Below are 27,499 nucleotides of genomic sequence, written 5' to 3'. Positions count from 1 at the left end.
CCCTGGGCCACGTGCATGGTAGGCAGGTGCTCTGCCCCGAGCTGCACCCAGTGCTGTTCCCTGTGTGTGAATGTGATGCAATGGAATTGTTCTGTTTGTATTAGTCTGCAACGCGTTTCACTTCTCTTGCCCATTGTATTTTTGAGGTCCACCCGGATTCCTGCAGTATAGCTGTGGGCCATTTGCTGTCACTATTGCAGTGTATTTATCCCTTCCTGTGTTGGCAGGCATTCACGTCATCTCCGAGTCTGGCTTCTGTCAACTCTGTTTATGTCTCCTTGCCATCCGTGTGCCAGAGTTTCCGTAGGAGGAGTGGCCGGGCCCAGGGCGTGCGCGGGCCACCTGTGTCATTTCCACAGTGGACGTACTCTCTGTGCTCCCATTTGTCGAATGGGAGAGTGGCCTTCGTCCACAGCTCTGTGAACGCTTGCTGCTTTTCATACTTACATATTTTTGTCTGTATAGCTGTGTCATAGCAGCAGTATTCACAGCAGCCAAAAGTAGAAGCAGCCCACGCGTCCATCAGTGGATGAATGAACCAAACACGCTATTTACACACAATGGGATATTATTCAGCTTGAAAGGGGAGGGAATCCTGCACGTGCTACGACATGGGTGAAGTAAGCCAGTCACAAGAGGACACACTGCGTGATTTCACTTATGTGAGGTACCTACTGAGTCAGAATCCTAGAGATGGAGTACAGTGGCAGTGCTCAGGAGCTGTGGGCAGGGGAGTTAGTGTTTGGTGGGCACAGAGTTTCAGATGCAAAGTTCTGGAGCTGGGTGTGGCAAGTCCTGCCCAGCAGTGTGACTGCACTTCATGCTGCAGAACTGTGTGCTAAACAATGGTAGGATTTATGTATATTTTATAACAATAAAGACTATTTATCTTTTGGTTCTAGGGGTTGAACCCTGGGACCCTCTGCCTCTGAGGCACGCCCCCTCCTTCTCAGCGCTGAGCGGGTCACGCGAGCTGCCGCGGCTGGCCTTGAGCTTGCAGTGCTCCTCTCAGCCTCCCCAGTTGCTGGGATGACGGGCATAGGCCTCCGTTTTCTTGTCAAGCTGGTGGGTGCCAAGTGACCTGACTGCCGTGGTGGTGGACCTGCTCCTGGCGTGGAGAGGCCTGTGTTCCGGGACACGCGTCTTCCTTCCGCGTGCTCTGGTGCTGGGCTTGCCTTCGGGCTGTCCGTCCAGGAGTGCGTCTCCTGCCGTGGCTCAGTGGCAGCTTGTTGCCTTTCACATCTCCTCGTGTGTGTGGATCTGGTTCTGAGCTTGAATGCTTTTCGCCGGGCTAATTATCTCCGTGAGAATGCTGTGCTAACGGTGGCTTTTTATCTTTATTGAGATATCATCCAGGTCACCAACCTAAGAATATGAGCTAGTGGCCTGGATCACATGCAGATCAAGCTGCACAGCCAACACCACAGTCAGCATTAGAACATTTTTGTCATGCTGCAAAGACACCCTGTTACCCCATTAGCAGTTCCACCTGGTCTGTACATGCCCCTTCCTGGTGGTACCTCTGGGGTTTTGTAAGTACTCCCGACCATGAATCGGTTGTTATATTTCATCAAAAATCTGGTAGGGTCAGGTGCAGTGGTGCACACCTGTCATTCTAGCTCCTTGGGGGATTGAGGCAGAAGGACTGCAAGTTCAAGGACTGCCTGAGCAGTTAAGTGAGACCCTGTCTCAAAATAAAAAAAATAACAAGGACCAGGGTGGTAGCTTGTTGGCAGAACGATCCCCAGTATGGTAACAAGAAAAAAAAGGGAATGCTGGGCGTAGCTCAGTGGTGGGGCACCTCCAGGTTTAATCCCCACTATCACAAACACACACACACACACACACACACACACACAACCTGGTAGGAATTCTAATCAGAATTGCATTGACTCTGTCCAGCTGGGAGAATTCACTTGTTTACGATGTTCGCTTCCTGTCCATGAGCACTTCTGGCAGCCTGTCTTTTCTGTGCTCATGACATTGGGAAGGTGAATGATGAGATTTTGCACATGGTTAGTTTCAACTGTGGTTTCTCACCAAAAAGAAAAGTAAGCCTCAGTGACATTGCATGGGTCACTTGTGTCACACAGTGATGTCCAGTGTAGAACCACAAGCCCATCGGGGTAGAATGGTGCTGGTGTTGAGGTTGCTGTCCCCACTACTGATGGGATAGCAGCACAGGCTGCTTGGCCTCCCTGAGCCATGCTGAGGTCACCACCGCTCCTCAGAGTCTAGTTTTCTCTCTTTGGACAGGGCCTTCAGGATGAGTGTCCCCGACTACATGCAGTGTGCTGAGGACCACCAGACCCTGCTGGTGGTGGTGCAGCCTGTGGGCGTCGTCTCCGAGGAGAATTTCTTCAGCATCTACAGGAGGATCTGCGCCGTGAGCCAGCTCAGCATGCGGGACTCGCAGCGCGCGCTCTTCATCCGGTACCGGCACCACTACCCGCCCGAGAACAACGAGTGGGGTGACTTCCAGACGCACCGCAAGGTCGTGGGCCTCATCACCATCACCGACTGCTTCTCGGCCAAGGACTGGCCGCAGACCTTCGAGAAGTTCCACGTGCAGAAGGAGATCTATGGCTCCACGCTGTACGACTCCCGGCTCTTCGTCTTCGGGCTGCAGGGGGATGTGGCGGAGCAGCAGCGGCCCGACGTGGCCTTCTACCCCAGCTACGAGGACTGCAGCTCTGTGGAGAAGCGCATCGAGGACTTCGTTGAGTCGCTCTTCATCGTGCTGGAGTCCAAGCGCCTGGACAGGGCCACAGACAAGTCTGGGGACAAGATCCCTCTTCTCTGTGTCCCCTTCGAGAAGAAGGACTTTGTGGGGCTGGACACGGACAGTAGGTAAGTAGACCTGGGGGACTGCTGACCCTGGGGCCTGGGCCCCAGGGAGCTTGGGTTGCTTCCTTCTGCACAGGGGCGCTGATGGTGGAGTTCTGTTGCAGTGGGGACAGGGTGTTGTCTGTTGTTTTTTAAGACAAATGACTTTTAAAAACAGGGTGGCCTTAGAGTGAGGGGAGTCCCCAGGGTCAGTGTGTATACTTGGTCCCCTTGGGGACCTGGTGAGACTCCTGCAGCTGCTGACCAGTGCAGCAGCCACAGCCACATGTGTTGAGTGCAGCAAGGGGGCCAGTGTTGTCCAGGTGCGCTGTGCAGAACATGCACGCCTGGTTGTGGGACTCACTGCTGAGGAAAGGACAGAGTAGCTCACTGATATCTTTATGCCTGGACTTCATATGTCAGGTTAAATGAGGTATTATTCATATCTATTTCAGCTCTTTGCTTTTACTTATTAAAAATGTGGCAACTAGAAACCTAAATTTACCTCTGGCCTGTGCTTTGTTTCTGTCGGATAGCACTGCCCGGTAGCATGGTTTGGAACCTTTTTTTTTTTTGAACCCAGGGCCTTGCACATACAAGGTAGGTGCTGTACCGTTGAGCTATGTTGTCAACCCTGAAAAATTTCATTGAGACTCATCACTTTCATTCCCAGATGAGATACTGATTCTGGTGAGGCAAGAACTAGGTGCTGGGTTCTCACCTAACAGCCACAGCAACACAGAAACACAGCCAGGGAGCCTCTGAAGAGCTGCCTTAGGCCAGCGGGAGTGTGCTGCACTCCGTGTGCCAAGGGGTGCTAGATAGAGTGGGGAGTCAGTCTCACACCGTCCCTGCTGTGAAGTCAGCATTCCCTGGTGCAGGAAGCAGGCCAGGTCTCCTCTTCCCTTTGCCCGCTGCCCTTTCTCCATCCTGCAATGCCGCTGCCCCATGGTAGAGGTGCATTCAAGCTTAGCAGCAGCCTCTGCACAGGGGAGCCCCTCTTGCTGGGGGGGGAGTGCAGAGCGCTGTGACCCCTGGCCTGTGGCCTCAGAGGCACCTGGTCACTCGAGTCGCTTCCTCACTGGGATTGGAATGGTAATCTGAGGATCGCATGGCCCAGGGTCTGCCCCAGAGCAGATCCTCGGGTGCTTCTGGAACTGCTCTGTGGCCACACGGCAGCTTACTGGTTGGTGGTAAGTCTGAGGAGACGTCACAGAACCCAAAACAGCTGGCCAGTCTGGCCTAGGAGTTGGAAGCACAGAGTGGGCCTGTCGCATCCTGTGGTCTTTGCGGGTCTGTGGGAGTTCCATTTCCTCAGCTGCACGTGTGCTCTTGGCTTGAGGATGAGGATAAAGGGCCCTCCTGGTGTCCCCATTCTCACGATTGCAAACACTGGTCACCTCTGCACTTGGGTAGCTTGTGAGGCCAGCCAGCTGGGCAGATCCACTCTCCTGGTGGCTGGTGTCCTGGGTCTGGTGGCCTGTACCCCTCAGCTCCCACGTTCTCAGGCTGTGGGCCGGCGCAGGAGCAGAGTTGGCTCTCCCCTTGCCTGCACCTCCTGCACGGACACCGCGTTCTGTGGCCGGATGTACGTCCAGGTGCCCTGGGTGTGGGTGTGTGCTGCCCCAGGCCCCCGCCTGCCCTGCCTGCAGAGCCACGATCATTCGTGTGCGTAGAGTTGTAGCTCTCAGAGTTGTTCTTGTACGTTTCTAATGTTGCTTGTTCCTCTTTCTTTCCTTTCCCTTTCTTTTCTGTCATACCGCCCTGTGAGTGTGTTGTTGGGTCTGAAAAGGTAGGCTGTGTGCGCTGCTTGGCCGGCTTGCCCTGCGCCTGGCTTCTCGTGCCTTCCTTGCTTTCCCACATATACTTACCTGCTGCCTCCATCCACGTGTTAGCTGGATAGCCCTTGATTTTAATTGTTTTAATTGCAGCTTTGTTGGCATGTGGCCCATTGGTGTTTGATACTTGTTGAAGTACTTGCTGGGGAGAACTTGTTTGGTCTTCCATGTTTGGTGACAGATGAGGCTTTATTAACTTTTTTGTTTCCTTTGAGAAAGTGAGGTGCCACTTGATCTCAGGGCAGTTTAGCTGGGGAGCCGTGGGGTGCAGTGCCTGGCTTGAGCCTGGGCTTGGGAGCGGGCGCTCAGGCTTGCGCTGGGGCCATGGCTGGCGATGGGACGTGCTTGATGGCAGCCGGCTCTGGAGTGTGTGCCAGGTGGGCGGGCGCTGGTGCTGTTGGGACGGCCGTCTGCCCCCACCTCCGCATTCACTTCCAGCCTGCGTCCCCTCCGCCTTCGCCTGGGCACCTCCCCCAGCAGGGGCAGAGGTGACCCAGACTGACCCAGCCCCTCGCCCCCTTGGGAGGGCTGAAGGGCGAGCTTGCTGAGTGTGGGAAGGACAGCCCTCTCCCACAGCTGACCTCATGGGACCCACCAGCTCCTCTCTGCCTCCACGTTCGGACTGGGGGTGGGGGGGTGAGTGGGGGTCCCCACTGCCATCACAGTCCTCGCAACAGCCTTCCCCCATCCCCAGACAGGTAGGCCCATGTCCACCACTGCCGGCACGTCACTCATTTGACCTGGCACCTCCCGTAGCCATGGTCAGCCCCGAGGACAGGGTCCCAGCACACTGTGGGTAAAGTGTCACTTCTGCACATTGTTGCTGCCCCCTGGTGTGTACTTTAACGCTGTGGCTCCAATGACTGAGACAGGCTGGACTTCCAGAAAGACTCTTACATTCAGGCGGGGCACCAAAGAGCATGGGAAGTGCAGGGCAGGTCCTCCGGACTGCGGGCCGTCCTGCCTTGCTGAAAGCGGGGTTCTGCCCGCCTCGCCTGCCCACCTCTGGCAGGCAGGTCGTTAAGGCCATCACCCGGGAACTGTCTGGACTCGTGAATCCCTGTCCTGGGCCTCCTGTGTCAGGGACAAGTGTCCGTCCTAAGTGGAACAGGTAGGAGAGACCCCCTCATTAGTGAGGACCCTCCAGTGCTGGCTCAGCACACATTTGGTGGGTGCTTGCTGGGTGTTGTGCTAGGTCCTGGGAACCAAGCTGAAGGGTACTTTAGAGACAGGATTTCAACTCTGGGTGTGGAGTGGGCCATTGATGGTGAGGGGAAGACTGGCAGGTGCCTGTCTCAAGTGGCGGTCTGAGCTCGGGGCTGACATCGCAGAAGAGTTGGATTTGAGTCTGGGACTCGGGCTAGGGAGAGTCATTGCTCTCTGGCCTGCACTTAGACGCACAGATGTGGACGATCTGGGGAGACTGCAGACTGAGGCAGCGGGGAGGCCTGGGGTTAGACCAGGAGGCTGGAGGAGAGCCCAGACGGGGGTGGTGTGTGTTTTCTAGACTTGGTCGTTAGGGACGAGTGGCAGGCGGCTCTGAAGAAGTCAAGGCCCCGTGTGGCCAGATGCCATTCTGGCTCAGACACCGGAGTGCCCATGCGAGGGGGCTGGTGGTGGTGGGGAGGGGACAGTCAAGGGCTCCAGGCTGAGCAGGGGGTCCAACAGGTCTGCCCAACAGGTGGCAGACCAGGTGGGGTCAAGGGAGAGCGGTGACGAGGGCTGAGGGCTGTGGGCCAGTTCTGGAAGAGTCTTCCTGTTACAGACTTAAAGAAGCAAGCCCCCTGGAACGTGGATGTTCTGTGTGGGGCAGGCAGTTCTGGTTTGAGCCTTCCAAGTGTAAGGCAGCGTGCTGCGTGGGTACACAGCCAAACACGTGAGCACGTCAGACCGCATTCCTGGAGGAGAGTACCAGCTGAGAAGGCGGGGCGGAGGAGCCAGAAGGACGCAGGCAGCACCAGGCCACCCTCCCTGCAGGCTTCCTTCATGTCACCTGGGCTCTCTGAGGTGGGTGGTGGCAGGCCCATTTTGCAGAAGTGGCAGTCTCAGAGAAGTTCAGTAACCAGTCCAGTGTCACACAGCTGAATGATACAGCTCAGGCCTGCCAGACTTCAAAGGCTTGTGCTCTCTGCTAAGGCCTTTTCCCCGTCACACGTCACGGGACAGTTGGAACCTTCCAGGAAATCTCTCAGAAGAACCTCTCTTAAGTCAGAGCTGGCGTCCATCGAGAGGCCCAGCCCTCTCGGGTGGTTGGGTGCGCTGGTGTTTCACAGCCAGAGAGCCGTGTTTCCCTCGACGCTGCTGCGCGGACACGGCTGCAGAGAGCGTGTGCAGTGAGAGCGTGTGCAGTGAGAGCATGTGCACAGTGAGAGCGTGTGCAGTGAGAGCATGTGCACAGTGAGAGCGTGTGCAGTGAGAGCATGTGCGCAGTGAGAGCGTGTGCAGTGAGAGCGTGTGCACAGTGAGAGCATGTGCACAGTGAGAGCGTGTGCAGTGAGAGCATGTGCGCAGTGAGAGCGTGTGCAGTGAGAGCGTGTGCAGTGAGAGCGTGTGCAGTGAGAGCGTGTGCAGTGAGAGCGTGTGCAGTGAGAGCGTGTGCAGTGAGAGCGTGTGCGCAGTGAGAGCGTGTGCGCAGTGAGAGTGTGTGCAGTGAGAGCGTGTGCACAGTGAGAGCGTGTGCAGTGAGAGCGTGTGCACAGTGAGAGCGTGTGCGCAGTGAGAGCGTGTGCAGTGAGAGCGTGTGCACAGTGAGAGCGTGTGCGCAGTGAGAGCGTGTGCAGTGAGAGCGTGTGCAGTGAGAGCAGACGCGGCTGCACCTTATTCTCTCCTTTTTTCGGGCAGTGCTGGGCACGGACCCAGAGCCCTGCACCCTGGGCCTGGGCTCTCCTGCCGAGCCCCGCCCCGCCCCGCATTTGCACTCCAGCAGGTCTGCAGCCCTCCCTCCTTCAGCAGCTCCCCGGGCGGGCGGAGCTGTCAGCCTGGAGAGGTTCAGACGGTCAGTCGGTCCGTCGGCACTACTGGTCTGTCTCTGGTTCCTCATCGGGCAGCGTGCAGGACCGGTAAATGCAGCAGGTCCCCTGCAATCGAGTGTGAAGCGTTGCATCTTAGCTTCTACTCAGGGCTTATGGGTATGGCTGTCTGGAGCTTCGACTGTGCCACCTGGGCACCTGGCAAGGTGTTTTCTTGATTGCATTTGCGTGATGTCTGTGATGAGAGGCTCCCCACTGCAAAACATCCCAGTGAGAAATCATGAGCGGTGGCTGCTGGTTAATTATGGGAAGACTTTGAATCTATGGAGCACCTTCCCCAAAAGAGATCGGCTTCCTCAGAGTTCCTTTGGATTTTAATTGCAAACTGTTGTGCAGCTTCTTTCGTTATGAACATACAGTTTTTTTTTGCATGTAAATTGGTTTTTGTATCGGGACACTAAGCTCTCATTTTTCATAAGCCATATAAATAGTACCAAACCCACAAATATATCAAGCATTTTTAAGAATCTGATTAAGTCATGAAAACAGAACCACCTGTACCTTTAGTTGTGTTTCCCTCAGGTTCTTCGGCTGTGCTGGGGTGAAACCCAGGCCCCCTGTGTGCTAGAGCCCCACTGCTGAGCAGCCCAGCCACTCCAGCTGGACGCGCCTGTGTCGCCTGTGGAAGGGAAGAGCCACCGAGCCCCGCTGTGGGGTGGGCCCGCGTGCTGGGCACCCCTCGGGAAGCCCCTCCCTTCACTGTGCGGGCTGCAGCGAGGGGCGTGCAGCCCAGCGCCCATGGGTGGCCGGCCTCTGACTCCGCTCGCTGCCCTCCCACCACTGCAGTTCCCGTAGGCCGTGGCGGTCACCAGCTGGGCCTCTGGGATGGCCAGAGAACATGAAGACGGATGGCCCTTTGAACTGTGGAGAGCATGCTTATTTTTCTGAGGCTACATTCTGTCGCTTACAGCTCTGAAGTTCACTACTATTTTAAAATTTGCAACAAGCTAAATTGTATTTTTAATATTTGAATTTTGTGTTAATGTTAAATTTATTTCTACTGCAGCTTCATGCTACATTTTTTCATTTTTGTTCTCCGTGGTGCTGGGCCTTGTGCACTGCTAGGCAGACACTCACCACACTGAGCTATGTCCCCAGCCCCCTTCTTTTTTTTCTAACTTTATATAAAAAACTTATTTAGCTCACTGTTTTTAATTTTAACATACTGTTTCTTTTTTTAAAGATATTTTCAGTTGTAGGTGGACACAGTGCCTTTATTCTATTTATTTTTATGCAGTGCTAAGGATGGAACTCAGTGCTCACACACGCGAGGCAAGCGCCCACCACAGAGCCCCAGCCCCAGCCCCAGCCCCAGCCCCATTTCTTGCGGGCTTTTCTCCATTTCCATTAGCATAGTGAATGGTCATGTAATGTATATAAGAATTCAAAACTTCTAGAGGGATTTAAAAAACTAACATCACTTTCAAAGAAGAAAAGATCCATATCATTTTGAAAAAGCTTGGAGTTTAGTGAGAAAGCCTATATTCTGAATTTTACTACAATCGACTTACAATCTTTTAGTTGTTTATCTATATCATAACTAATTAGAAACTGAATTGTCTTAATTCTGTTATCTCTTTTTTACTCTGCTGTTCAGAGGATTATAACAATTACTTTTAGTCTTGAATTGATCCAATTTTGGGACGTAGAGAACTCTTGAGGGTAGTTATTTTAGTATATGTAAATCTGGGGTAGCATTATATTTGTATGGGATTGTAGACTCCTCCCAAGGTATTAACATTACTTTTATTTTTTTATAATAAAAATACTTTATATGATTTCATTGAATCATACGACCTTAGTATGAAAAACTCAGATTATTTAGATGATTTTTTTTTTGTAGGTCTTATGTTTCAAAACACGTTTTTTTACAAAATATTTTTTAGTTGACAGTGAATTTTTATTTATTTAATAAGTAAATAAATTCTCAGCGGTGCTCAGAATTGAACCCAGTTCCTCACACGTGGAAGGCAAGTGCTGTACCACTGAGCTACAATCGAGCCCTCAAAACACATTTTTAATAATTATTTTATGTATATATTTTTAGTTGTAGATGGACACAGACTTTTATTTTTTTGTTTTATGTGGTGCTAAGGACGGAACCCAGTGCCTCACATGTGCTAGGTGAGCCTCCACTGCTGAGCCACGACTCAGCGCTGTGCCTCTTACCTGTGAAGAATTTCCAAGCTGTATTTCACTATAGCAGATGTGCACTTTTTTTTTTTGGTGGTGGTGCTGGGATGGAACCCAGGGCCTCGTGCATGCTAGGCAAGTACCCCAGCCCTGATGTGCACTTTTATTAGGTTCACGTGTCTACGTATAACTTGCTGAAGGAAGCCCAGCCAAGGGCTGGAGCATGCTACCAGGGAAGACTTCCTGGAGGAGGCGGCTCTGTGTTAGGTTCCGAAGACAGACTAGGAGTTGTCCAGGGGAAAGGGCAGCCTGGGTAGAGGTCTGCAGCCTGGAGCCTGGAACTGGGACTGGGACTTGGACTGGGGACAGTGTGCTGGACTGAACAGCTCCCAGCAGCCCCTGTCCTGGGCTCAGGGTGAGAGGAGGCTCGTGGGGCCAAAAGAAGAAGACTTTGGAGGAGCCCATATTTAGGAGAGTGGACAGCAGAGGGAGGCAGCGAGGGGTCTTGCTCTGCTCACACTTCTGGGGAAAGTGGGTGTTGGGAAGGGCGTGAGCTGCTTGGCCCCAGGCCGTACCTTCATTTGTCACGAGTGTCAGGGCAGAGGGCCATGTAGAACCTCCGTGCCTCCTCGAAGCTTACCAGCATAAGCAGTCCATTAGGATGAAGTGCTCCAGGGGCCCGGCAAGGACACCTTCCCCACATGCAGAGGAAGGCCTCCTTGGAGATGGCGTGAGCCTTGGTTGGACACCCTTGGCACCGTGGGCCTCGATGTGGACCCCATGAACCGTGGGAGGAGCCTGGGATGCAGCTTCTGTGAGCCCCGTTTTCCTAGAACTGGGGGTCCTTTGAAGGCTTGAAGCAGGAGAGTGACACTGCAGCTCTGGGCTGTGCCACTCTGGCGTGCGTGCAGAAGCTCAGGAGGGGCCCTGCTTGGGCGATCAGAGACCAGCGGGAGGCTGTTGAGGTGGCCCAGTCTGGTGGGGGTGGAGGCACGGCAGGACTGCCGTGGTTCTCAGGGAGCACGCGTGGGCGGAGTGAAGGAGCAGAGTGTGGGCGACCTCTCCTCTTTCTCTTCAGGTCAGGTCTTGGGTCAAGCATTTGGCATAGACGAGATAAACTTCAGGCTAGCCAGCGCCTGTTGAGTTCAGGACTGTGGGAATCCTCTCTGCCATATCCCGCACGGAGGAGGAAAGGCTCAACTGCTGGAGGAGGATGCTGGCGGTTTTTCTGTCTATTACCCAAAAACTTATCTACTCAATACACACACAAGAGCCAGTACTCTTTTAAAATGAGAGGGGGCATGACAGGTCTGACCTCTTACAACAACTGCTTGCCCACTCTCCTTTATTTATAACATACAGGTAAGGGGCTGGGACTGTGGGGAGAGGGTGGAGTGAGGGAAGCCATTCTCTCAGGGGGAAAGTTCCGGAAGGAGACGGGGAACTACTCCTACACAGCGCCACATGCTTCCTGGCAGGCCTCTGCAGCCCATGGCTCAAGCTGGTCTGAATCTGCTAAATAAGGACGGCTTCCCACACAGGCAGTAGGTCTGATGGGGTGGCTTCACCCTGACGCTGTGGGTCCCACTCAAGTAGGAGCGGCTGTCCTCTGGAATCCCGCAGGCTCATTTTGGATGCGATTGCTTCCTCCAAAGGAACACGTAATAGCTATTCTTCTACTTCTTCTTTAAATTTTATTTATTTATTTTTACAGACTGTACACAAATGGGGTACAAGTTTTCATTTCTGTGGTTGTATACGATGTAGATTCACACCATTCGTGTAATCATATGCTGTTCTTTTAAAAAAATCATACCTTAAGGAACTTGATATTCAGAAGATTAGGACTATTTTCATATGATAAAGGTTTGGGTATGGTTGCTTTGGCTTCTGAGTTGATATGGAGTTTGAAGCCTTTGCATTATTTAACAGCATGTCCTTGCCAATATTTAAAGAGCTGAAGCATGCATCCCGGGCCCTGCCCTGAAGGCTTTATTAAAGCTTGCTCTGAAATTGTGAAGGTAAAGGTCCTGTTTGCTAAAGCCAAATGGTTGGCTAATAATAGGCAGCATTTCTCTCTTCATAAAATAGTAATAGATTAATGTTAAAGTGGAACATAATTGACTTTTTGAAAAGCTGAAACACAAACTTTCTTGTGCTAATGCTGCAATTGGAAAAGATGAAAAATGTCCTGCTGCAGTATTGTCCAGGTGAAATCCATAGTCGGAGTCCTGCACACCTTTGCCTTTAAAGGGTCACTTGGCAGTGCTTTTGTGAAGTTGGGAGCCCTCTGGCTCATGTAACTGGCAGTGATGGTCGCTGGCTTCCAGTGCCAGAACCTGAGGCTGCCTCCCGAGCAGTGGCTAGCAGTGAGGGAGTGGGTAGTGTGCCCGGGTGCAGCAGGCAGTGAGTGACGTGTCTCTCTGCACTTTGTTTTGCAGACATTACAAGAAGCGGTGCCAAGGACGAATGCGGAAACACGTGGGGGATCTGTGCCTCCAGGCTGGGATGCTGCAGGACGCCCTGGTGCACTACCACATGTCGGTGGAGCTGCTGCGCTCAGTGAATGACTTTCTGTGGCTGGGGGGTAAGGTGGCCGGCCAGAATGCTCAGAGGCCCTTGTTTTGACTCTTACTGCCCTTGACCTCTGCTTAGGATGCCATTGCCCACGCCTCACCTCCTGTACTCTGACCAGAACCTCCATACATCAGATAATGAGTGGGTGCACAGATGTGGAATGTCCACAAGGTGGAATATTATTCAGCCATAAAAATCGGTGAAATAGCCAGGGGTGGTGTACTCATGTACTTCCACAACTCAGGGGGCTGAGGCAAGAGGATTGCAAATTCAAGGCCAGCCTCAGCAACTTAGTGAGACCTAGGCCACTTGAGCAAGACCCTGCCTCAAAATAAAAAATAAAAAGTGCTGGTGCTGGGGATGTTAAGTGCCCCTGGGATCAATCCCCAGCACCTCCCTGCCCAGTACCTCCCTGCCCTCTCCCCTGCAAAAAAAAAAACCCAGGAAAGAATAAAATACTAAAATCTCTTACATGGGTGGGTCTTGAGAACACTGTGCTAAGGCCAGAACAGACGTGGAAGGTAGGCCCGCGCTGCGAGGCCTGGGGAGGGGAGTGGTGGCTGCTGGCCGGCTGCTGTCTGGGTGCTCACATGCCCTGGCGGCAGGTGGTGGAGGTAGCACAGCTGTGGGTGTGCTAAACACACTGAACTGCACGCTTGAAGTGGACGAGTTTGGTTGTAGTGAATCGAATCTCGATTTTAAAGAAATGAGAAGACGGAGGAGCAGCAGTGCCGTAGGGCTGGAGTTGGACCTGGGAGTGCTTGTCCATGAGTTTTCCTTTGGGGATGGCGTCTGCTGGTGGCGGGAGCGGAGTGTGGACTGGGGTTCTCCATCCAGGTGTCCTGTAAATAAATGCCTGTTAGGTGGAAGTTCCGTAGGCCTTTTCCTTGAGGTTGATGGTTAGTGAGGGGGCCGTTGGCCACTTAGAATAAACTGAGTCAGAACAAGGACGGGAAGGAGTTCTGTGTGGTTGAATAGACACCTTCCTGGATGACAGACCTAAAATGGGCTCGAGGAGTCCATAATTTGGTTTCTTAAAGAGAATAGAGGGTCCAGCAAGAGGCAGAGACAGCCTGACAGTTCCCCGGTTTCCCTGGGCACGGCCTCAGGAGTGCGTGCCTTGCTGGGGACTCGGTCTCCCCGATGCCGTGAGGCCCTGGGCCAGTGGTGCCTGCTTGTGCAGGGCACACTGGGTGGGCAGCTCCTGAGGAAGCACACACAGGCCCTTGCGTACTTCCCCTTGGTTGCTCCATGGCTGAGGCGGCGATTTCCAGAGGCTGTGCAGCATCTGCATTGCTACAGACTACAGGCAGAAGCAGGCTGGAGAGCCCCGCTGTCTTGTAGTGAGTCAGGCATTAGGGAGATTAAAAAGTGTAAGACGATGCTATTTTTCCAGTATGTTGTTTGTATTTTGGAGAACACATATTTTTCATTTAAACAACATGTGATTAGCTTATTATTATTATTATTATTATTTTTTACAGTACTGGTGATTGAACCCAGGGCCTTGTACTTATGAGGCAAGCACTCTACCAACTGAGCTATGTCCCCAGCCCCGCTTATTATCATTTAAAAAGGAATTAATACCTAAATATTTAAATCTTGTCTCAATTTTATTTTGTAATATGGCAAATCCCTATAGGCATAAATCACATTAAAAAAGAAAAGGGGCTGGGGATATAACTCAGTTGGTCGAGTGCTTGCCTTGCACACACAAGGCCCTGGATTCCATCCCTAGCACCACATGTACACACACACACACACACACACACACACACACACACAAAAGTGTTTGTGGTCCTTAGTAATTTTTAAGAGTGTCAAGGAATTTCAGGACCAGAAGTTCAAGCACCTCTGAATAAATGAATAAAGATGACCAGGGTGAACTTGGGAGCTCGACTCTGGAACCTGTAGTGTGACTTGAGACCAGGAGGGAATTCCTGCCGGCCAGAGGACGGGCGCCCTGTGCATGGCTCCTGGGAAGAGCCGGCCTGCACGTGTTCGCTGCAGTTTCGAGAGGAGTGAACATGTGTTGGAGTGGGTGTTTTCAGTGCAGGGAATGCCAGGCTTCCTGTATCTGCAGGTCGAGGATCCACCAGGCCCTGCTGTGCTGGTCCTGGGGCTGCAGAAGTGGACAGGTGCACCTTTCACCTGCACGCCCACGCTGTGGCCCCTGGAGCCTGGTGGGCTTTGTGCGTTGCCAGCCTTGACGAGGCCTGTGAAAGCCGGGTGGCCAGTTTCTGTGTGTCGCATAACCATTGATGTTCAGATTTCATTTTTGTTTTGAGGAAAAACTGACATTTTCAAATAATCCAGCCGTTTAAATCATTTTTAGCTACTATACACTGAGCTACTCTTGGGCCACTGACTTGACTGTTCATCCCCCACTTTTTTTCTTTAACATCCAGCTGCCCTGGAAGGGCTGTGTTCAGCTTCTGTCATCTACCACTATCCTGGAGGGACCGGCGGCAAGACTGGGGCTCGGAGGCTCCAGGGCAGCTCACTTCCGGCTGAAGCGGCCAACAGACATCGACCAGGTACACTCTGCTCTTTCTTCCTGTCTCTGACTTGCAGTCTTAAAAGAAAGCAGGAGGAGTTTATCACTTTTTCCTCTGAGTTAGGGCTGATCAGTGCTTATATAAAGTGTGAGGCCTTTTGAATCAGAAATCTCGCACACGAGGCACTTCCTTCTGATTTTCTCTAGTGCTTATTCTTCTTACTGAGTGCAGTTGATCATAGTGTTGGGTTGATTTCTGGAATTCTGGCATGGAATTCCATGGTGGAATAGCCTTGAGGATCTGCATTGAACCCTTTCCCCCATTTCTATTATTGGGTGAGGCTGGTCCCAGAAGTCAGTTTTAACTGCTAATGTAGGGCTTGGGCTGTTTTTGGATTTTTGGGTTAGTGAAGTTCTCTTTAAGGAGTTCAGTTTGATTTGCTCATGTTTGTTGGCATCAATGACCAGAGAAAACACTTCTTTGGAGGAGCAGCCCCACAAGTCCAAGTGAACTTGAACTTTAGCCCTTAACAAGTAAACTGGCCTTCATGGTATGGGATGTAGTCACCATGTTGCAGAGGCCCCAGGTGTGGTGAAGAATGCAGAAACCAAATTGCTAGGTAGTTTTCGACTCATGAGATTTTTGGGTATCCCCCAGAGTCAGCCTGCATTTTTTCCCCCTGACAGAAAAGATGGTGGTCAGTGTGTGTAGAGGGTTGGCCTGGAGGTGTCCATCCATTAGCAGAGACCCTAGATGCTTCTGGGCACTGGGTGCTGCCACACAGCCGTGCGGGTCCTGGTAGCCCCGTGCAGCTTTTAGATGAGGTCCGGCAGTTCTAGAGGGCACTGATGGTTCTTCATGGGGAGACCCCCGGGTGCCTCTCACTAGCCAAGAGCAGAGTGAAGTGGGCTGGGAGGGGTGGGTAGAGGCTGGAGAGAGGAGCATCTCCTCTCACGCCTCCTGTGCTTTGGTCTGCCTCGTGAGGTTCTGGCATTGGGCCTTGTGGTTGTGACTGCTGTCCCTGTGACAGCCTTCTAAGTGTTACTGTTTCTCCCCAGTCAGTTCCCAGTTGCTGACGTCACCTTCATGCAGAAACACAAGGGCAGGGTCCCCGTGTCTCTGTAAGGAAGCCCTTCTGTGCCCTAGGGAGTGACTTTCCCAGGGTTTTCTTTTCTTTTCTTTAAATTGTGGCTGGAAGAGGCGACAGTGTGTGGACTGTTCTGCTGATGTGCTTGGTGAGACTAGAAGCCTTTCAGGGCAGAGTTGCATTTCACCCTGGCTGAATGTAGGCAAAGAAGTTTTAAAGAAGCTGAAAAACTGCTCTGTCCGCATAGAAAAATGTCTTTATTTAGCTCTCATCGTAGCGTGAAGGTCTTGGGAACTTGTACTGTTGAAGACTGCTTTTGGAGAGGGCTCTCCATTGATGCCCACGGGACAGCGGGGACACCTACCCAGGAGCCTGGAAGTGACCCGCCTCCTTGGAGGCAGTGTGACAGCCAGACCTGTCCACAGGCTGGATCTCATGAGCAGATAGTGGCCCCACGTCTGTGTCAGGGTCGGGATCAGTGGGTCTGTAGCTGCTTCATCCTGCTGGGAGATTCTGGCTTCTGCCTCCTGAGAGGAGGGCTAGACCAGCGGATCATTTACGCTGACCCCCTTCCTGCATCTTGGGGGTGCATAGCTCAGGTCCCTCTTCAGCAGTGAAGCAGCAGGGACACAGAGGCCGGCTGCTGCCAGTGTGAACGGGAACAAGTTGTGTAGTCTCCTTGTGCCCTAGTCGCCTTATCTGTAAAACAGGGAAGATGATAAGTTCTACCCACAGGGTCGCTGAGAAGGTGGAATGAGGTGCACGTGTAAATTAGGACCCAGCATTTGCTGATGCTAGCAGCTGTTATTACCAGTATCACTACTGTTGCCAAGTAGTGATCTGAGTTCAAGGGTACTGTTGAAAACTTCCAACATCTTAGACCAAGATTGTGTAGTTGCCAGGCACATTTCCTCTGAGAAAGGGGCACTTTTCCCCCTTCTTAAAATTGAGTTATCTTAGCCTAAAACAGTTCTGTAACTCCTGCCTTGTTTTGTTTTAATTCTTCTTTTGTCTTAATTCATTTTTTTAAACTTTACATTTGTGGTATCAGAGTTTGGGTCCACTAATGGTTTATTCTGGATACTCATATGTGAAACTGTAAGTCTGAGATTAACAGATGATACAGTTTACCTAAAAATGAACAGGATATTCTATAATTAATCCCTAAGAAAATGCTTATGGTAGACTCACATTTTCTTTTTTATGGTCGTCTCTACTTTCGTTTCATCTGAACTCAGTGACCGTAGCCATCATCCTCAGAGTTGTCAAATAGTGCTGGCCTGGCTGCTGGTAGGGCCTTTGCTCAGCAGATGTGAGGGTGGCTCTCCCAGCACACGGGCAGGGGTGTGGTCAGATGAGTCCTTCAGCACCAGGCCAGCAGCTGTGCCCAGCGGGCGCCTGAAGATGGGTGCCAGTGCTTCTCTGCGAGGGACTGAGGCCAGGTGGCTCACCAGCAGGGGAGCGTCCGTGTCGGGCTGTGACCCAGCTGCTCCATCACACAATGGCCTTCTCAGTTGCTGCCTCAGCGGCCCTGGCCGAAACGCTGCGAGTGAGAGGCTTCTGTGGCCTTGCCAGAAGAGGAGGCACTGGAAACAGGAGCCAGAGCGGCCAAGGCTAAAGTTGTGTCCCTACAAACGTCTTGTTCACAGCTGACCACTTCAAAGTCAGTGTCTTTTTACTTTCTTAACTTTTTAAGCACTAAAAACAACACATTAAAAATGATTCCAGCGCAGAAAAAAAAGTGGCTTGGAAATTCAGCTGTTGCTCAGTCGCTGTTTGTTTTTCTAGTGATGCTGTTAAGCAAAAAAGCCATGAAGACTGAGTTGGTTTGGTGGAGTCTTTAGTGTGAAGAAAAGATCAAGTCACTCAACTAGTGAGTTTTGAGAGTGTAGACCTCTGTATTCTTTCTTGATGTTGAATGTAGTTTTGTGGCCTGATTCTGTTTCCTCGTTTGCGGGAGGGATGAGGTTGCTCACCTCTTGTGACTGTGACAGTAGAACCGCTGAGAGCACCCAGGGGCCAGTGCAGAGTGACCATCACGGTGACAGACTGGGTAGAGGCACCATCTGTGGAGAACGCAGGTGGGGGTTTATTTCCGATGCATGTTGGGTACGTGCGTGCTTGTGGAATGTGTGGACATGATGTGAAGTATTATGGGTCATGAAGTTTGGGTGAGATCAGTGTCATCCTGGTAAGATAGGGCATAGCTAAATTACTGCAGGCTGAAGAATTTAGAATTATCTGTATAAAATATACGTTTTCATAACTCAAAATTCATATTGCCACATAATCAGCCACTGATTTAAATCACCTTTAAATTACTAGAAACTTGTCATTCAAAAGTGGACCATAGCCATGAAGTTCAGAAAAATTGATATTGAGCTGTTTTCAGGGAAGGAGTTTGTCTCTTTTGCGATTGAAGAAAAGCTTGACTTTTTCTGTATGCTGTTGCCCAGGGGCCCAGATGGAAGTGCTGACTTGACACCTTCAGCTTTCCCGTTTGGAGGAGGGAAAGGCGTGTCCCTGAGAGGCATGCTTTTTAATAAGTGCATGAGCACTTTTGCTTCTCAGTGGTTGTGCCACATTGGCAGCCCTTTGGGAGGCACCATGCAAGGCACTGACATTGTCTACTGCTCCAAAGTCAGTGATGGCTTCATGGTGGCAGGGTTGAGGATCAGTTGGGTTTTGGTATAGAGCAAAATACAGAGCCTAGGAGGAAGCCTGGCGTCTGACTGTTGGAGAGGCAGATAGCTGGGGAGGTCCAGGAAGCTGCACTGGGTGCCCAGGATCCCTTCCTGGTCAGTTTAGTTTCTGTGAGCCTCTTTGTTTTGTCTCCATGCAGGGGTGTGGAACTTTTCAGATTAATTACTGATACCATCCCTTCCCTGAAGCTGAATTCACTGTGTGCTAAGTAAGCTTTTAGTCGTGGTCTCTGAGCATCCTATCTTAACCCCTCATTGCTTCTTGGTACGCAGGCAGTTTACTTTGCAGCATCCTTTTCAGCAGCGCGGGTGGCTTTTTAGCCGTAGGTGGAGCTGTTGCACCTGTGTTTTTAAAGGCCTAATTTTCTTGTTTGTAAAGAAGATTCAAACAAGGTTGCTTTAATTTGATTCTTTATTTAATGCTTTGGAATAGCACGACGTCCATTATTTCTGGAGACCTGAAAGAAGCATTCCAGTTACATCTCATTTTGTCTGTCATCTCAGCATTTTAGGTGTTGTGTGAGAGAGTGGTGATGTTGAACTTTCCTTCTGATATTAGAAACCAGCTGGCTGCAGCTTCACGAGAGAGAGACCATGTCTGCAGCCCCTTAAAGCTGATGAGAACGCGGAGCCCCCAGGGTCTCGCCCCCTGTTGTGCATTCACTAGTGGGACTCCTTTGGCACCACGGGCAGCGCCTCATTCCCAGGTTCAGCTGAGTGGGTCTGAGCGCAGGTGCTGCACCAAGCCAGGTGCGTCCAGTGAACCCTCTCAGCTGTGCAGGGCTGCTGGTGTCTGCACAGTGGAGAGAAGAGGAGAGAGTGCACCGCGTTCAGCAGCGGGGTCCTCCTGGATGACCTCGGCTCGCTGGCTACTAGTTTCTGTGTTGGAGCCCTCATTTCCTGGTGTCAGACAGTTACTAAGGGACTGAACTAGGAGGAAATGGTTTTATGAATAAAGACCCAATTAAGAAGTGAGCAGGCCTCTGAGGAGGGCATTGCTGAGGTCCTGGGTAGCAGCTAGGCCTGGGCTGAGGCCGTGTGTCTGTAGGGAGTGTGTCCTGGCCCCACAGCGGCACTCCTGCTTTCTGCTCCAAGCAGTTGAGGGATGAGACTAAAGAGTGTGAAGGCAGAGAATGAAAATGCTACCTCTTGCTGACGAAGCCACATTCCCGGTGCGCCTCATAGTGCAGGACAGTGGGTGTCAGTACAGTGTCCCACATCTCTTGTTCCAGGGTGCTGACCTACACTTGCCCAAACAATATTCCCTTCTCACTAGGCTTACTTCTGGAAATGAGAAACTCTCATACTCGTTTAAAAAGAGTTGGAGCAGGAGTTTGCAAGGTGGGGGCACAGAATGTGGAGGCACTTAGCTGCCTGTTGAGGAGATGGTAAGAGTGGCTTTTCTTTCTTTCTCTGCAGCACAAAGGCCCCGTACTAGTAACGCTGACTCTGAGTTGCTCTTCTGATCACCTTCAAGTGTCCAGATTTTTCAACGCTGTGAATTATGAAATGTGTTTTAGTAGTTATCTTTAAAAGTAGTTTTGTTTTCCAAATAAAAGACCCTAATCTGTTCTCTCTTCCAGGGGCACAGGAGGTTCTCATTGATCCAGGTACATCATCTATGTGCTTAGTTCTTTTGTTTTGTTTTTTTTTTTTTAAGTGCTTGTTTCATGGTGGTGTGAATGAATCTTTAAAATTTCTGGATTGTGATCTTGGGAACATTCTGATTTAAGAAACTTTAAATCAGAACTGTTAAAAACCTGATTATTATTTGGTCCTTGTCTGATGGGGCACCCTGTTGCTTTGTGTTGTCTGTTGAAGAAGATTCTTGCCCTAGCATGGTTAAGTGAATGGTTTGAGAAGTGTGCCTTAATTTTCTGAATGCACTGCGCATGCTTGTCCTGTCAATTCTGAATTCATTGATAATAATGACTTCACTCCGATTCTGTGGCTGTGTTCCTTTCAAATGACTTCAAATTCCCTATTGCATTTGCACATGTGTTCTTAACAGGGAAAGACATTTTGCATTTTTTTTTTTTTTTTTTTTTTTTTTTTTTTTTTACACAGGTGGTTTTTTCTTTCCCCTCTTAATACCTTCCATGATTAACACAGCAAAAATCTATCCTATTACAGAGCTTAATCATTTCACGATGAGCACTGGTGTTTTCCGGCCTCCTTTGAAGAACAACCAGGCAGAGTCACTTCCTTGGCGGGGTTGTGGGGGGCATCTGCTTTTGTCCCCCGTGTGTCTGCATTCTGAAATGCAGTTGCCTTAGGTTTGGAGACTTTTAATATTTGTGTCCCCTCCTTTCTCTAGGCTGATGGCAACAGGACTTCACAGGGTTTGTGGAAAGTGCAGAGGAAGGACAGCAAAGTGACTTTGCTTTCAGGACACTCAGTTACTGATGGGCCAGGGGCCTGTAGGCAGGGCCTCCAACTCCAGCTGAGTGACTGTGCCCACACCCAGGGGCTCAGCTGACCTGGATGTGGATGTTTGACCGGCAGACGTTTGTTGAGCCTGGACTGGCTCATTGTGCCTCACGGGAGGAGCTGACCTCACGGGAGGCGCTGAATTGCCCTGTGTCACTGCATTGCCTGTATAAGTGGTTTGGAGCTACTTCTAAAAGTCAGATTTGTCTTCCAATTAAAAAAAATCAGTTGAGATAGAGTATTTTATAAATTTCTGAAAAGTTCTCAAAATAAGATTGTGTAGAGGTGAGATCAAGTTTGGGGTGGTGGGAGTAGGGTGATGGCGATCAGCAGCCTTGTTATTCAGGGACTCCAGGTCCTGCCCCGAGGGGAGAGCTGCCAGGAAAGAATGTGGGCCCTGGCTGGTGGGCCTTCCCCGGGAGAGCAGTGGGCCTGACTGCCTACCGTGCCGCCAGGGGGCCTGCGTTCCTGCTCCTCCCCACGCCGCCCGTGTCCTCTGCTGCTGCACCGCACAGCACCTGCCCTCGAGCCGCTCCTTGGTCTTTTTTTAAAATTGAACCCAGGTTGTGCTCTGCCTCTGTCCCCAGTCCTCTTTAGTTTTTATTCTGAGCCACATTGGCCTTGAACTAGTGATCTTCCTGCCTCAGCCTTCTGCCTTGCTGGGATTAGAGAAGTGTGCCACTATGTCCAGCTCTGAATCTGAAGAGCTAATGTCCCCTCAGGGTGATGGAATTGTTCAGCCTTGCAGAAAACCCACCCAAGTGCAGCCATTGCAAAACTTCCCACTTTTATTTATTAATTTTAATTTTAAATTCTAATTAGTTATACATGACAGTAGAATGCATTTTGACATGTTGTGCATAAAAGGAATACAACTCATTCTGGTCGTACATCATGTAGAGTTCCACAGTTTGCATAAATCCCATGTGTACATAGGGTGATAGTGTCTGGTTCACTCTACTATCATTCCTACCCCCAGCCTGCTCCCCTCCCTTCACTCCCCTCTGTCTAATCCAAAGTACCTCTCTTCTCCCTTTGCCCCCCCCCCCACAACTTTTACTTAATTTTGAGTTTTAAACAGAGATAGTATTTGTTTCCCCACGACTGTTTGCAAAGCCCGAAGAAGAGTTGGATGGTTTGGGGTGCGTGCTCCGCTGCCCACTTCAGGGCGATGAGTCTCCTCTGTCCTTCTGGGTCCTTGGTCTGCACTTTAAGTGGGCGCATCTCTTCTCATTGCTGTCTCAGTCCTGAATGCTGCACATTCAGCGTGTCCTCCACCCAGGGACAGCCCTGCCACTCACGGACTCTCACTTGCTCTCCCCTTGCCGTGGGGAGGGCCGTTTCCTCTTCTTGTGGAAACCGGCAGCGTGTTTGTTTTGAGAGAACACTGCGCTCAGCTGCATTTCAGTGCTGTCCCGTTGAAAGCATAGCTTGAGTGGTTTATGTGGACTCAGAACTGTGTGACCACAAGCACAGCCACTTTTAGGACATTTGCTTCACCCCAGCAAGCAGCCCTTGCACCCGCTTACAGGTGCTCCCCGTTACCGCCCCCAGCCCCCAGCCCCAGCCCCAGGCATCGTCATTGACTTTCTTCCTCTCTTCTGTGATCTGCCTGATCTGCACATTTCACATGAATGACAGCATAGGACATGTGGTCTTTTGTGACTGCCTTGTGTGTGTGTACTGGGGGCTGCACCCAGAGGCGCTCTACCTCTGAGCTACACCCCAGCCCTTGTTAGTTTTTGTATTTTGAGTGGGGTCTTGCTAAGTTGCTCACTGGCCTTGAACCTGTGACCCTCCTGCGTGGCCCCGAGTGGTGGGACAACAGGCGTGGCCGGGCCTTGTCACAGCTGTGTCAGTGCTGCGGCTTCTTCCTGCTGAGTGCTGCGCTGCTCTGTGACGGGTCTGCTTCCGCTCACCCTTCCCTCAGTCGACGCCGGCCTTCCTCCCTGTGGGTGCTACGAGCACTCTGGTGCCTGTTTTCGTGTGGACCTGTGTTCTGGGTCGTGTGTCGTTCGATGTTGAACTTTCTGCGAGGCCACTTTTTCTGCTGCACCACTTTCATTCCCACAGGAGAGTGCGGGAGTTTCTCTCCCTCTGTCCTCGTTGGCATTTGTTAGCCAGGGCCGTCCTGGTAGGTGCGAAGTGGCTTTGGTTTGCCTTTCCCTTGAAGCTGATGAGCAGGCTTCATGGTGGGTATTGGTGCACTCCCTTTGGAAAGAAGTGCGTTTGGGTTTCTTATCCATTTCTTAAATCGGGCAGTCTGGTTTTTGTTGTTGAGGTGTGGGGGTCGTTTTTGCCGTAGCTGGGAGTCCCTTTCTAGCCGTGTGACCGGCAGAGCCCAGTGTGAACGCAGTGCTCCTGGCCCGGCAGCTTCCTCAGATGGCAGTGTTCCGGAGCCCACACCTGGCAGCCAAGGCTTGACAGCAGGCCCTGCGGTGTTGCGTGTTTCACGAGGGGAACAGTAGGTCTCGCTAACACAGAGACACCTGCGGTCTGGTAGGATCGAGGAGCGACACCAATCCCCGAAAGGCGTTTTCAGCATGGCAGGACTGTGTGAGGCAGGGTGTGGTCACACAGCAAAGGGGAGTCGTTACTTAGATTTGACGAGAGATGTGCACTACTGGTTGCTTGTCTTAATTAAAATATTCTGCTTTGATTAAAGTAATTAGTACCCATGAGTACACAAAAATTAAGTTTGCATTTATATGGCACATGAGGGCAGACTTCATATATACATGTTCTGTGTTTTTCTGAGCATTTTTAGCTTTTTTAGCTTTTCAACAAGCTTCTAACTTTAGATTTCTATTTTAAACATCACTCCCAGCTCCAATGTTTTCGACCGAGTTTGTCCTGTGTTCTACATTATATTGAGTTAGTGTTAAGAGTTATAGGGCTTCTAGGCCTTTTTTGTCCATTTATTTGAAGTTGGCTGTCAAATGGGGTATTACCTATATTTCTTTGGTTTTCATTATTCAGTTAGAATTTTTGAAAATGAATTTGTTATAATGTGTTACCTACATGCTTCCCAAGGAACTTCATGTCCTTGTGCTTTTAAGTTTTTAACATATAAAAAACTTAAATGCACTCTTGTTTGTTTTTTTCCACTGGGTATTTGTTTACTCTTTATAGTTAAAATCTTTTTTTTAGAGAGTAGATGTGCATGTTTAAAAAAATTATTTCCTCCCTTATTGTATAGATCTTGTTCATTGTAGAGAATTTAGAAAATAAGGATAAGGTAGGTACATTGTAAGGTTACTCCTCCCCAACCCCTAGATAAGACATAGTAAATTTTAGATTTGGGAGGTGAAGCCCTTCAAATTTCTTCTTTTCTTTTGAGATGTTTTTGATTATTCTGGGTACCTTGAATGTTCATCTGAATTTTAGGATCAGAGAGTTAGTTTCTACAAAGACTCAAGCTGGGATTTTGGTAGGGATTACATTGAATCTGTGGGTCAGTTTGGGAGTGTTGCCCTCTTAAGTGTATTTCATCTTCCAAACCGTGGGCACTGGATGGCTTTCCACTCATTTATCTTTATCATCATCCTTGTTGTAAGGCACTGGGGGGTCACCCTTGGGACTTGTGCATGCTAGTTGAATGCCTTACCACTGAGCAATATCCTCAACCCTAAATTTAATTTTTTTAGCAATGTTTGGAGTTTTTGGAGTATCACGTCATGCTTTTTTTTAAAATATTTTTTAATTGTCAGTGAACCTTTAATTAATTAATTAATTTATATGTGATGCTGAGGATCGAGCCCAGTGCCTCACACATGCCAGGCAAGTGCTCTGCAACTCAGCTACAACCCCAGCCCCATGCTTTTTTTTTTTTTTGTTTGTTTTTAGATTTATTTTTTGTTTTTGGTACTGAAAATCAAACCCAGGGCACTTTACCACTGAGCCACATCCGCAGTGCATTTTACTTTGTATTTTGAAATGAGGTCTCACTACATTGCTGAGGGTCAAACTCAGTTGCCGAGGCTAGCCTTGAACTTGAGATCCTCCTGCCTCAACTGGGTGAGCTGCTGTTAATGACAGGTGTGCCAGTGCACCCAGCCAGGTTTATATGTAAGAAGTTTCATCTTTTTGGTGTTATTGTGAGTGGAATTTTGTCTTACTTTCATTTTCAAATGGGTCATTGTGAGCATATTTGGGTACAGTTAGTCTTTGTATGTTGATCTCATATCCTGAAACCTTACTGGACTCATTTGTTAGCTCTGGTGATTTTTTAGTGGATCCTTGAGGGTTTTCTCAATGGAAGACCATGTCACTTGAAGATAGAAGTGGTCTGCTTCTTCTTTCCCATTTGGAGGCCTTCTCTTACGCCTGGTCTTATGGGGGAACACTGGGTCTTTCTCCATCACGTGTGATGAGCTGTGGGTGTTCACAGAAGCCTTTCTCAGGCTAAGGACACTCGCTCTGTTCCTGTGTGCAGAGTGTTTTGTCATGGAGGGTATTGCATTTGTCAGTGCTTTTTCCCTATCTCCTGGGATGATCATGTGTGTACTCTGCTCACATCTGTGTTGCTTTAATTAAGTTTTAGATGTTAAGCCAACCTTACATTTCTGAAATCAGTCTCACTTGATCGTGTTGCATTATCCTTTTATATCTTGCTGGATTTGGTCTACTAGTATTTTGTTGAGGAATTTTACATCTATATTTGTGAGAGATAATTGGTCTGTAGTTTTCTGTTGCTTTGGTGCTTTTTTCTGGTTTTGGTATCAGGGCAGTGTTGGTGCCATAGAATGAGTTGGTTAGAACTCCTCTTAGATGTTTTGGAATTGTGTGAAGAATTGATATTAATCTGTCTTTAAGTGTTTGGTAGAATTCAGCATTGAAACTGTCTGTACCCAGGTTTTTCTTTCTGGGAAATTTTTTGATTATTGATTCAATATCTTTGCCAGTGTGTTCATTCCGATTTTCTTTCTCTTCAGTTGGATTTGGTAGTTTATGTCTTTCCAAGACTTTGCCATCTCATCTAGATTACACATACTGACTTGGCAGCTGTTTCCAGCATTCCTAGGTCTTCCTGTCCAGCTCTGTGAGGCTGGTACTACATCTACTCTCTCACCCTGATTTTAGTGATTACACTAAGATCACTTTTTTTTTTTTGTCCATTTGTCAATTTTGTTGATCACGTTGAAAAACAACTTTTTAGTTTGGTTGATTTTTCTATTTCATTTATTTCTTTTGCTTGCTTTGAATTTAGTTGTCTTCTTTTTCAAGTTTCTTAGGTTACTGGCTCAAGAGCTTTCTTTCTTTTTCTTTTCAAACTATTTTTTTTTTTTTTTTTTTTTTTGCAGTTTGAGGATTGAAGCCAGGGCCTCACCTATACTATGCTAGGCAGTCACTCTACCCCTAAGCACACTCTCATCCCTTTTTATTTTATTTTAAGACAGGGTCTCACTGAGTTGTCCAGGTTGGCTTTGGACCCGCCATCCTCTTGCTCGGCCTCTTGAGCAGCTGGATCACAGGTGTGCTCTATCTGGTCCTTACGGCCACTTTATTTTCACTGTTTATAGTCCATTGAATTTGTAACTGGATTTTTCTCTCAACTTTCATGAACTCTTCATGTTTCAGAGATACGCACTTTGTGGTGTGTTGTGGGTATTTTCTCAGGTGTCGTGTTTTGCTGTATGATTAATAAGTTGAATATATAGTTTTTTTTTTTTTTTTTGCTACATTTGGTTTGAGTCGCAATGGTCTTTCACTGTACCTAGGTTCTGAAGGAATTTGTGCTGGATTTTGAGCCTCTTCAGGCTTTCTGTTTACCTATAGATCCCAGACCCACTTGCAGTTTGTTCTGGTGTTCGGCGGAGGTGAGGGTCTCATTTTCCTGTCCACAGGTGGCCATCCGGTTCCCAGAACCAGAGTGAGAAGGTCCCTCTTAGTTTTGTTCCCTCAGGGTTGTGCCTTGACACTGCAGGCTTTGTCGTGTGCTGGTCCAGCTTACCTTCCAGGCTCATGGAATCACTGTCTTGCTGCTAGTGACAGCTGGGCGGCACCGTTTTGAAGCCTCATTGACACTGGCATGGTAGCTGCTGCAGGAATTATTGCCACCTGAGGACTTGTCTCAGTTCCTCTCTATATGGCTTTGCCTTTCTCTCTAGCATCATTCATTTCTGCTTTACTTCCGCTTTCTCTTGCGTTGTTTTATCTGTATTTCTGAGTTCCTTCTTGTGTGAAGTGGAGCTTGCAGCTGCCTGCCAGTGATCGCAGGATTGCAGGGTGCGTCCCTGAGGAGCCAGGTGCTGGCGTCCCCGCCTCCCTGCCTTTTCACTCTGGTTCTCTGCCTGTGGCGTTGGTTTTCCTGCAGCAGGGCAGGGCTGTTGGTCTTGATGGCACTGTTTCCCTGGCCCACAGGAATGTTCCTGGGGGG

The 27,499-nt window shown here is 49.8% G+C and overlaps 1 protein-coding gene across 1 annotated transcript in view; it reads left to right on the top strand.

Annotated features, from left to right (window-relative positions):
• The window catches only part of TRAPPC9 (trafficking protein particle complex subunit 9), a 568,317-nt gene that overhangs the window by 3,271 nt on the left and 537,547 nt on the right, over nt 1–27,499 (top strand). Inside the window, exons 3-6 of the mRNA XM_079106933.1 lie at nt 2,257–2,850; nt 12,268–12,413; nt 14,812–14,940; nt 20,274–20,300. Of these exons, the coding sequence (XP_078963059.1) occupies nt 2,267–2,850; nt 12,268–12,413; nt 14,812–14,940; nt 20,274–20,300 (886 nt within the window). The 5' untranslated portion in view covers nt 2,257–2,266. The remainder of the gene's footprint in view (nt 1–2,256; nt 2,851–12,267; nt 12,414–14,811; nt 14,941–20,273; nt 20,301–27,499) is intronic.

The sequence above is a fragment of the Sciurus vulgaris genome (genome assembly GCF_902686455.1).
Source record: "Sciurus vulgaris genome assembly, chromosome: 1".
NCBI lineage: Eukaryota > Metazoa > Chordata > Mammalia > Rodentia > Sciuridae > Sciurus > Sciurus vulgaris.
This window is presented reverse-complemented; position numbering and strand designations above follow the sequence as displayed.